This window comes from Quercus robur, chromosome 12 (genome assembly GCF_932294415.1).
Source record: "Quercus robur chromosome 12, dhQueRobu3.1, whole genome shotgun sequence".
NCBI lineage: Eukaryota > Viridiplantae > Streptophyta > Magnoliopsida > Fagales > Fagaceae > Quercus > Quercus robur.
This window is the reverse complement of record NC_065545.1, coordinates 11,728,789-11,740,482: the sequence shown is the minus strand read 5'-3', so window position 1 is coordinate 11,740,482 and position 11,694 is coordinate 11,728,789. Positions and strand designations below refer to the sequence as shown.

General features: G+C 31.9%; 1 protein-coding gene across 1 annotated transcript; it reads left to right on the top strand.

Moving 5' to 3' along the window:
* Nucleotides 1–4,036: 4,036 nt before the first annotated feature.
* LOC126709907 (gibberellin 3-beta-dioxygenase 1-like) lies at nucleotides 4,037–6,934 on the top strand. The gene is made up of 2 exons (XM_050410275.1): nucleotides 4,037–4,630; nucleotides 5,960–6,934. Exons 1-2 carry the CDS (start codon nucleotides 4,155–4,157, stop codon nucleotides 6,543–6,545), a joined length of 1,062 nt encoding a protein of 353 aa, XP_050266232.1. The 5' UTR covers nucleotides 4,037–4,154; the 3' UTR covers nucleotides 6,546–6,934.
* Nucleotides 6,935–11,694: the final 4,760 nt, after the last annotated feature.

Below are 11,694 nucleotides of genomic sequence, written 5' to 3'. Positions count from 1 at the left end.
CTTACTTTCATTATTACTTGTTAAAGATTGAAGTCTTATTGTATTGAGCTATGTAAAATGATATACAAGCAACATCCTTTGTATGGGTAAAGTATGCATGTTATTCAAGCAATAGAAATGCAATACAATAGACCTAAAGCCCTTTTGGTTAATTTGTATTTCAACAGCCTCCCACCATGAGTTGGATGAATGGAGATCAACTTGAGTTTGGAAACTAATTCATGAAAGTACCCTGGTGAAGGAGGCTTGGTAAAGATATCAACTAAATTAATTGATCTTATGAGGAGACAAATCGTAACTATATAGTACCCTAAAGCTGATGATAAAGAATAAAGTGGTAATCAATTTCAACATGTTTGGTACACTTATGGAAAATTGGCATGTACATGATATTCTTCCTTGGTATTGGAGTGAGCAACAACAATTTTGTTTCTTGTTGCACCAAGATGGGTGAGTCACCAAAAAGAAAGCAATAACTTGTAATGGACTGACAATTTGTGAAATCACCTGCCCAATATACACCCGAGTAAGCTTAGGGTCAATAAAGACTGAAAGGAAACTCGATGGATATGTCGATTATTTTGTTATTGATGGTACTTATCTCTAGAGATGGGATCAAAGATTTTATTTTTTTGAATCAAAGGTAGTGTACTTGTCTTGCAGTTTTCTCATAATTAGATACTATGATAAATTATTAGTTGTCCCAAAACGCCAAAAATTTAAACTGTTAGGAAATTGTTAATTTTTAATAATTTAATCTAACACTGTCCTTCACATGTGAGTCTAAACTACTCATATTAAGTGGGGCCAACACGTGATAAATCTTTGAATGAGAAGTAACATGGAGACATGGTTTAAATCTTGCTATGATACTATGTTTAAAACTGAAGTCTTACTATATTGAACTATGCAAAATGATGTACAATGGACTTCTTTCAACCAAAGACATTGTAACTGAATTGGCACCTTTTCATGCATAAAGTGCTTAGGGGTTTAGGGAGAAAAGAGTTCGAGTTGCGGAGCTAGCAACATGTTGTAATTATTTTTCAAAAAAAAAAAAAAAAAAAAGACTTCTTTCATATACGCTTTTTTTTTTTTTTTTTTTTTTTTGAGGGAGACCTTTCATATACTGTGAACGTGAGCTACACGCCTACACAATATAAATGTAGTATAATGGTACAATGAACCTAACGCTCGCTGTACTTGTATTCAACTACTCTTTGTAATTGCAATTTATATATTGAATTTGGACTTACAATTTCCAAGAAAGGAAACAAAATATTGATTTGTTTTCTGAAATTCCATGGAATTGGCTCCAATGAAATGAAATTACGTTTAAGAGACAAAAGGGGTCATTATTGATAACTTAGAATAGTCTCCATGCTTAATTTACTCCTTTGAAATTGGACCTTAATTTCTCTGTTCTAATCATGTGCCTTTTTGAATTCAGCTTCACATATTTTCCATGAGGGTCATTGGTCAAAACAATTTTGGACTCATTGCAAAGCTCCAAGCCCAAGCCTCCAATTAACATCTAACCTAGTTTTTAGTCAGAATAAACGGTCAAATGAAAAAGGCTTCTTTGGTCTAAGTCTAACCCACATGCTTTTCCATTTTACCGACTCAAAAAAAAAAAAAAAAAAAAAAAAAAAAATCAAATTAAGGCAAGCCTTATAACAAGATTCTAATTTAGGATTTTTAGGAATGTTGTCCTTAACTCTTCCAGCCAAAACAATATAAATAGGGTTGACAGTTTTGTTGATATATTTATTAGTAAAGTTCTATTTAGGTTTCATGTGTGAAAAAAAAAAAAAAAAAAAAAAAGTTTGAAGAAGACCCTCCATTGTTGCTAGGTATTCACTTTTACTGTTGTGTGTGTGTTGCTCAACAAATTATAAATGGGTCTATTTTCATGGAAATTTGTTAATGTATCTATTCGTATTTCAAATCTTGGTTTTGTTTAGTTGCTAGAAATATAGATTTGGATTGGCGGTTTCATTTGGTTTTTTGTTTTTTATTTTTGTTTTTAGATTAATGGCTTTGTTTGGTTAAACTTTAGATTTTTCAAATTTGCTATTATCAAACGCAAGTGAGAACTTCAAAAAATTCCTCATTCAGCATTTGACAATTTTTTTATTTATTTATAATTTTAGATAAAAGATTTTGCATGATTATGGTCATACAATACTCTAGATACTTTACTTGTCATTATTTACTTGGAGGAAGATTAAAAAAAAAAAAAAAAAAAAATTTGATATTGGATTTACAAATGATCGCATGAGAAAAATAAATAATTCATTTAAGATTCCTATTAATAAATCAAATATTATAATTTCACATTCCTATGAATCTTATTAAATTCTTTGTTAAACCAAACATAAAAATAATTACATTCCTAGGCATATAAATTGCAAAACATCAACTAGTAAAGTCTCGATGGTTGAATAAGAGATTTGGGGTTCAATCTCCGCTTATATAAAAAACTAATTGGTGTCTTAGTTTAATAATAAAGAATTATCTTCAAGAGCGGGAAAAAAAAATTGCAAGGTTTCACATTCTCAATAATCTAAATGTCAAGAGTAATGTGAATTTTCCCATACCAAATGCTACTCACAAGACTTTAAAAATGTACAATGGTCTTGAATTGGTATATAGTACTACTGTCCATTTATTACTTTATTAATACTCATAAGACTTTAAAAATGACACCATGAATGGGAGGCAGTATTAGAAAACGTTTCCATTCAAAATTCTCGATTACTGTATATATGCGTGTGTGAAATTATGTGAATATTGAAAATCAAGTTCACGTTTTGAAAACAAAATGACAAAAATAAAAAATTGTGTAGAACACGAATAATTGTTGTGTTGCTTTCAAAATCTTAGACATTCCTCGTAGCAATCAATTATTAGAGGCCAATCCATGAGAACTATAGACGCTAGAAACCGATATAATTGACAAAAAGATTTTAGTTTAGAAATTTGTACCTCTTCGACGAACTTGTTGAGACAAAATTAACATGAGTTTTTTATGTCATTTTCTAAAAACTAAGGTCATCTTACAGCTTTAAGTCCTTTAAACATGTGGCTCTTTAGACATCAAAAGCGTATACGTTCCAAACTCCAAAAAGGCATTGATTCTCACATACTATTTATTATATATTATCTATACACATAATTCATTTCATGTTTTAAAAGTACACATCAATAAAAAATGTGACATCGTGCAGGAAATTATGAATGTTATATGTATAAAGTGTCCGTTTGGAAATAATTTATTTAGTATTTTGTTAAAAGCTTTTTGTTAAAAGCGTATGTTAAAGTATACTTGTATTTTAAAAAAATTTGAAAAAATAAAAAAAAAATGCAAGAAAAATTAATTAAGGTTTAAAAAACTATACATAAAAGATAAAAAAACTAAAAACTAAATTTATAAACTGATGTCAAACAGACAAAGAGTATGTATCAACTAGTGTGAGACAACAATTAACAAACCTCAATAGGTTGCTCAAGCTTATCTCCTACTATTAATTTTCCAACTTGTGGACAAGGGGCATGTTCATTTTCCTCAAAAGTAAAAAGAAAAATAGGCCCCCCCAACCCCCCCTCATCATGCAATAAAGAAACTGTTTGATTTTTGAGTCTTTAAGATGCCACGACTTTTTGATTTGTTTGATCTTTTCCTTTGTCGTATTTTCGGCCAATCTCATATCCATCCAAAACCACATACAGACACAAGTCCGTCCAACAGCCACCCTTACCCAACTGTATCATTTTAACCTAATCCCATTTCATCAATTATTATATATCTATATATGTTTAAAATAAAGAGACACATAGACCAACCTTTGTACACTACATCAGGTTCCTCTATTTAATTCAAACGTCTAATCGTATTGGCCGATAAAATATAAATACTATTATTTTTTTTGAAAGTAATTAAATTTAGTATAATTATGTGTTTAAATTTGATTGGAGAACTAAACGTTTCTGTAACTAAGATATTGTAAGTTTTATGCTATATATACACTCCCATTTGTTCATTCTAGTAGATAACACATCTACTCAGTTCTCATAGACAATAGAGAGGTCAAAGTTCTAACCCTTTGCTTCAATTTTGAAGTTCTAAGTTCTAACCCTTTGCTTCCGTGACCATGAGTACTCTCTCTGAAGCCTATGAAGACCTCCCTCTTGATCTCCAGCATATCAAACCCGTAGACTTTGCTTCTCTCCGAGCTGTGCCTGACTCGCATGTTTGGCATGATTCATCATTTGGGGCCTGCTCCGATGAGCATGAAAACTCGTTGGTGCCTGTGATCGACCTCGAGGATTCCAATGCCACAGAGCTTATAGGCCAAGCATGTGAGACATTGGGTGTGTTCCAATTGAAGAACCATGGGATACCCTTGAGTCTTATAGAGGCGGTAGAGTCCGAGGCTGCAAGGTTCTTTGCTCTGTCGGCTCGACAAAAATTGAAGGCCCTACGGTCTCCTGGTGGGGCCACCGGATACGGCATAGCTCGAATAGCGCCATTCTTTTCCAAGTATATGTGGCATGAAGGTTTTACCATCATGGGTTCTCCTGTTGATCATGTTAAGGAACTTTGGCCCCATGACCATGAAAGGTTTTGGTAAGTCCATGCACTTCCATGCACGTGGAAAATTTCAGAAAATTCTTAGCTGCTTATATATATATATATATAACACTATATATATGTTAGCAAGGATAAAGGTATATTAAAAACTCTCATAGGTTTATGCAAATGATGGATATATAATTTACTTAACTATTTATAGCATGAATGGTGTTTATTAGTTATTATACACGTCTTAATACACACTTTTACACCACTAAAAAAGCAAATGATTTCAATTTTTTTGTTGTTTGTAAGTATGCGCGTTAAAGTGTGTGCAATATTTGTCTGATCATATATAAAACATGGCAAGCGATATACTAAGCCACTTGGCTATTAATTAACATCATATACACTATTCCTGAAAGCAATAAGACAATCAATAATGTTTGTAGCTATGTTGATTTATATATTAAAAATTCAAGAAGAAGAAGGCTTTTATCTAATTGCAAATTTTATATATTTAGTTCGTGGGAGTCGGGACAAAGCGAAGCAAATATTTTATTTCTTTTACATTTAAGACACAGTTATGAAGGCTTTTTGACTTGTCTGGATAAGAAAAGTAGAGATTTGCTTTGTTTTGAAATCGCAAATATTTGTAAAGTAGTCATTTCCCTATACAGTAACCTTAATTTATTATTTATTATTAATCACTTTATTTATGGGTAAGATTTAGATCTAAGGCCTACCCTCTTTTTTTTTTTTTTTTTTGAGAAAAAAGTAAGGCCTGCCCTCTAGTTTCAAACAGTGAGACAGAGTTTAATTGATTAACGTGTTCACAAACTTAAAATAAGGTTAAAACCGTATATAGTGCTTTCGTCATTCCTTTTAAACTTATATCCCATTTTCCAAACAACATTTGATTTTTTCAAAAGAATCCCTCAATTCAACAAACAAAGCTTCTTTTTCTTTTTTGAAACGTACCCAAACTTAATTAGCTAATTAAACTGCAATCGCTGACACAAAATCTTCAAACTAACTTCCATTAGATGGTCTAAGTATGAGCTGAAGGAGACAACCAAGTACAAACTATAAAATCATTTTTTTTGCAATTGATTCCAAATAATCCCTTTAATAGAAGTAAGAAGTTAATAATGAGAAGAAGAAGAATATTTCACACCAACAATTTTGTTCAAAGAGATCGAAACATGTCATATCATTGATACTATCTGATATTACAATAAAATACCAATTATTTCGAAAGTTTAAGCCATTAAAAAAAAAAAAAAAAAAAAAAAACTTATTTGACCATTATTCTAACAGTACCGTCAATGATTACTAACTTCTTTTCTTTTGTTTGTTCTCCTTGGATCCTTGTAATTACAGTGATGTAATGGAAGATTATCAGAAGAAAATGAAGGTTTTGGCGGAGCGATTAACCCGCCTAATCTTCAAGTCCTTGAACATCTCTGATGAAGAAATAAGCTGGCTAAGTTCAACCAGCAATGACTCTGGAAGTACTAGTCGTGTCAGCGCAGCTTTACAGCTAAATTCCTATCCCCCATGTCCAGAACCAAACCAAACCATGGGTCTAGCCCCTCACACCGACACTTTCCTCTTGACTATCCTCCACCAAACTCAAACAAACGGCCTCCAAATCTTCAAAGACGGAGTCGGATGGCTTCCAGTTCCTCCAGTTGAAGGTGCACTCGTGGTTAACATGGGTGATCTCTTCCATATCCTCACCAATGCACGATTTACAAACGTTCTTCATCGTGTCGTCGTCAGTGGAACCCAGCAACGCTTGTCCACTGCCTACTTCTACGGCCCTCCTATTGATTTCATTCTTTCTCCTTTCTCTAAAGTTTTGAACTCAGCTCAAGCTCCTCATTACCGCTCTGTTGCAGTGAAAGAGTATGTTGCTATCAAGGCCCAGAATCTTGAGAAAGCACTTTCGTTTATTAGAGCTTAAGGAGATTGATTTTTTTCCCACCAATAATGAGATTATGGGTTCTGTTAGATGGCAAAGTAGCTGTCTTAAGTTTGACTAGGAGCTCCCTAGTTTAAGTCCGGGCACTACTACTTTGAAAAGACTCTCTGGACCAACGATTTATCCTGTTATAAGTCCACCCATGGCGAATAGTGATTAGTCTCTGGTTGAAAGTTTTGAGAAAAAACTGTGGTAAAAAAAAAAAAAAAAAAAAAAAACTTCCATCTGTATCATATTTTGATGTCAACTATCACATATGTTAATACTTAATAGTTGGTAGTTCAAAATAAGAGGAGTGGTGTGCACAAAAAGCTTGTACGTACAATAAGTGTGCAAATTCACTTTCTATAATAGTATGAGAATTAGGGTAAGTACTTGCATGAATGAACCTATATATGCAATTCTGACCGTAAATGTGCCACTTGCAGAAGATAATATGATTCTTATAATTGTGTTTCTGTTGCCGTGTTATGATTTTGGGTACTTGTGCAAAATGCTTAGACCAAAAAATAAGTTATATGGTGGGAGGTTGTATTATATGGTCAAGGCTTACATCTCCCGGCATGATGCAAACATGTGTCCAAATTGGTCATGTGTCTGCATTATGTCCAATCTAGTGCATTGAAGCATTAGACAAAAGTTTCTCCTTAATATGATATGTCTAGTTCTTTATGTTAGTAGTCATTTTTGTTGTCAAGAATCTTATATATTAATGGAATTGTTTAATTATTTTCATAGAAAAACTTAGGTTCAAAATCTCCCACCTTCACTTGTTGTAATTGAGAAAAGAAAAAAAGAAAAAAAAAAAGAAGATGTTTCTATATATTAATTAAGCAAATACTAAACATGTTTGCTTTTTGGATCCTGCCCCACTAGACGAAATTATTTATAAACAAGGATGGATGAAAATAAATTAAAAAGATATAAAAGATATATACATATATACACACATACATATGTGGATAGATGTGTACATACATATTTGTTTAAAAAGTGCTTTAATGAAAAATATCATGGTATTTGAGAAATGAGTAAACTAACACCATATGATTATCGATTCAATTTTATTATAAACAAATTTATATTGTTATATTTAACTAAATATTTCTTAGCAATTTTTTGGGGTATGAGAATAAGTAAATTAGATTATGGATAATTGCCCCGAGAAGGGTGGCCTGGTGGTTGGGATCCATGAATTAGCTTTGTGGTCCCTTGTTTGAGCCCTGGCGAGTTCCTGGGGAGGAATATGGGTATCCTTGCTGAGGAGCCCCTAATTACCAGCTCTCTCAAGGTGTTAGGGTGAGGTTTGTGGTCATCCCAAATCACAGTAGTTATGATTCAATCCAATATTCTCTAGCGGAGGGTGCCCCTATGGTCACACCCAGGGGTGTGAGTCACAATGGTCGTCCCTACCCCCCTTTCTCTCATAAAAAATTTAAAAAAAAAAAAGAAAAAAAAGATTATGGATAAATCAAATTGTTGCCTTATTAGTTTTGTACCCCACAATAAGACTAAAATACACTTTTAACCCTTAAATTTTAGGGTTGTTTCATTTTGACTGTTTAGGTTTCAAAATTTTAATTTTAACCTTTCATATTGATTCCATTTTTATATTAGCCTAGTTATCCATTTCCGTTTTATTTGCAAACTTCTTGTGCATCATATGCATATTGTATAGTTAATTTTAAATTAAAATTAATAAATATGACAGTTGGATATGATATTTCAATTACATAAATTAGAGGGTGAGACATTTGATGTAACATCAATTAAAATCAGTTAATATTTTTTTGTCGTTAATTAGAATAAAAATTTTATATAACATAATATCATATATAATTTTAAATTCATGATAAAATAAATCATCACCATTATCAATTTATTTTGAAAGGGAGAGGATGTTCTTCCCAAAAAAAAGGGGCTGGATGTAACGTAACTAGATAAACGCGTAGAATATTGCAAACAACAGTTGTTTTTTTGTTTTTGTCTTTTTCGAACATGTTTGAATTATCAAGTGTTAGATTATATTAGAATAAAAACAAGTGTGAACAGCTTAAACAAACAAAGTGTGCCCATTTTTACTTTGTGCCAACAATAAAAAAATATAATAATAATAATAAAAAACAATAACTACAATTATATCATTGTTATGATAATAATAATGATAAGAACCCTTAGCTCAAGCGATTGATCTAGCGATTTGAGATTTTACAAGGTTCTAGATTCAAAACTCCTATTTAATATTTTGAGATTGTCTTTAAGAAATTTTTTCATGTAATTAGTTGATGTGTGAGACAGAGAACTGCATACACCTAAGAGAATAATGAAAAGCGCGTTCTAATCACCCATTTAGAAAAAACAAAAACAGAAAATATTATAAGGATCATAGTTCATAAGGGGCCCGTAGTTGGATAGGTTCACCACTTGTACGCCAGCTAAAAGGAGATATTAGTTCTGCGTGGTTGTTGTAGTCAACCGCGCATGGTGAATTAATCATATCTTGACAAATTTGATACTGAACCATGATTAGTCACTCAAATACTGGGTTTTCTGTCACTCTGTTTCTGTCTCTCTCTGCGCCAGCCTATTCCTCTAAGCTTAGAAAATGGGGAAGAGATATTGTAGGTTACGTATGCTTAGTTCAACTTGTAAAAAGGGGCATCAAATCTCATATATAAGTACAAAAAATTATCTCTAAGTTGGAATATAAACGATTCTTACAAAGACATCAGTTCTGTCCACATTTGAATCTGCATGACACATCACACATGACATCTTTTCTTTTTTCTTTTTTTTTTCCTTTGATGGGAGACATGACATCCTTTTGTTTCTTATTATAGTGTCTAAATCTCTTTCATGTGGTGGTAATGGTACAAGACAACAAAATGTTACTTTCATTATAATAAAAAAAGGGAATAAATTGTTGCATTATTTATTATTTAATATTGATTAAGGAGTGTCTAGCAAATGATTGAATTGGTTTGCAATCAGATAAATCAATTTTAAAAAAATAAAAACTAATGCATTTTTGAATTCATTTATCTTAATAATTTTATATACAACTAGTATTATGCTATGCGATGCATGCTTTATTAAGAATCATATGTAAATTAAAATTTTATATTTTTAAGTATTAAATATCAATTGTAAAATTAAAAAAAAAATGTTTTAAATATAGAATCATATGTAAAGAAAAAATTATTATATATTAATTATAAATGCACATTGTGTAAGTCTAACTTTTTATCAAAAGCAAATATAAACAATAAAAAAAATTAAAAATATAATAAAACTTATATTTAAAAAAAAAAAAAAAAAAAACTTTTTGTTAGCAAGATACTTCAACCCATCAAATGGCGCCGATTAAATCTTTTGCTTTACAATAAGTTGATTATCTATCTATAGCAACTTCACAAATGTTGTTGCGTTAACTTTAATCATATACTAGTAATTCACACTTGTGTAGGCTTCCTTGTTTTCTACCACTCTGATATACTTTTTTTTTTTTTTTTTTTTTTGAGAATCCAACTTCAAATTTATAAAACTAAAGTCAGCCACAATTAGCTAAAAGAACATCAACAACTTGTGGTGGAACATCCTCCATCCACATAGAGAAATCATCAATAGTTCTTGCATGTTTTGCTAAAGCACTCTGATATACTTAATTGTATATATTTGTTATTTTTGTATAATATCTCTAAAATGATCAATAAAATATTTTCAAATATTTGCATGAATAAGATTATCCTAAAATACTTAGTACCAATTTTAAAACCAAACTAGGGGGAAAATAAAGACAAAACTTAATTAAGAAAAGGCGTAAATGCACTTTTATTTCCTACATTTTGGCTTTTTTCCATTTTGGTCCCTATATTTTGATTTTACTACTTTTAGTCCCTAAACCAATTAACGCATGTTATTTTCGTCATTTCCGTCAGTCAACCGACGAAAATATCTGAAGTGGTTGACGGAGGAATTAAAATATTATAAAAAAAATGCCACATTAGCATCTAATTTTTTTTTTAAATAATTTATCAATTTTAACTAAATAAAAAAAGGAAAAACAAAATTAAAAACAATAAAATACATAAATTTAGATCAAATTCATTTTAAATAAGAACACACAAGAACATGATCACAAATTTAAACATTAACCCAAGAACATTAGAGCACAAACCCAGAACCAAACACAAACTCAAATTTAAAAACAAAAAGAACACAATAACAAACTAAATCAACCCCACGAACCCCAACCTAGATCAAATCCACAAAAATTCTAAGCAAAAAACTTCCAAATCAACCTTAGAGAGAGGAAAAGAGTGAGGGTGAGGTAGAGAGAGGTTTGAGAACCACTGATCTGGGATTCATAACAACACAACTCCACCACCGATTTGGACCACAACAACACAGCACCACCACCAATCTGGGCCCCACCAACACAGCACACCCACGATCTCAATAAACACAACACACCCGCTACCCAAATCGACTTATCACCCTAACCAACCCCATTGCCTCCACTGAGAGAGAGTTATTTTTGGATTCTCCAGGAAACCCAAAAACTTAGCGGCTCTAAACCTAAAAGCTCAGCTACTCTAGCGAACCCAGAAACTTAAAAACTCTAAGAAACCCAAAAACTCGATTTCTCTAGATTCGGATTCTCCAAGAAAGCCAAAAACTCGGCGGCTCCAAATCGATCCACCACCCAAACCCTCTCTGGCATCTACTCGTTGGCTCTCTCTCTCTCTCTCTCTCTCTCTCACATCCTCAATCTTCTTTGCCCTTTTTCTCTCTCTGTCGAGCTAGGGTAGGGATTTTGGGATGGTTGTTTTGATTTTGGGATGGTTCTCTAGCCATGGGTGGTCTAGGTTTGGAGTAGATGAAAGAGAAATCAGAGAGACAGAATGGGTAGAGGAAAGATTTAGTTTGTTATTGTGTTCTTTGTGTTTTTAAATTTGAGTTTGTGTTTGGTTCTGGGTTTGTGCTCTTATGTTCTTGTGTTGATGTTTAAATTGTGATCATGTTCTTGTTCTTCTTGTGTTGATGTTTAAATCTGTGATCATGTTCTTGTGTGTTTTTGTTCAAAATGAATTAGATCTAAATTTATGTATTTTATTGTTTTTAATTCTGT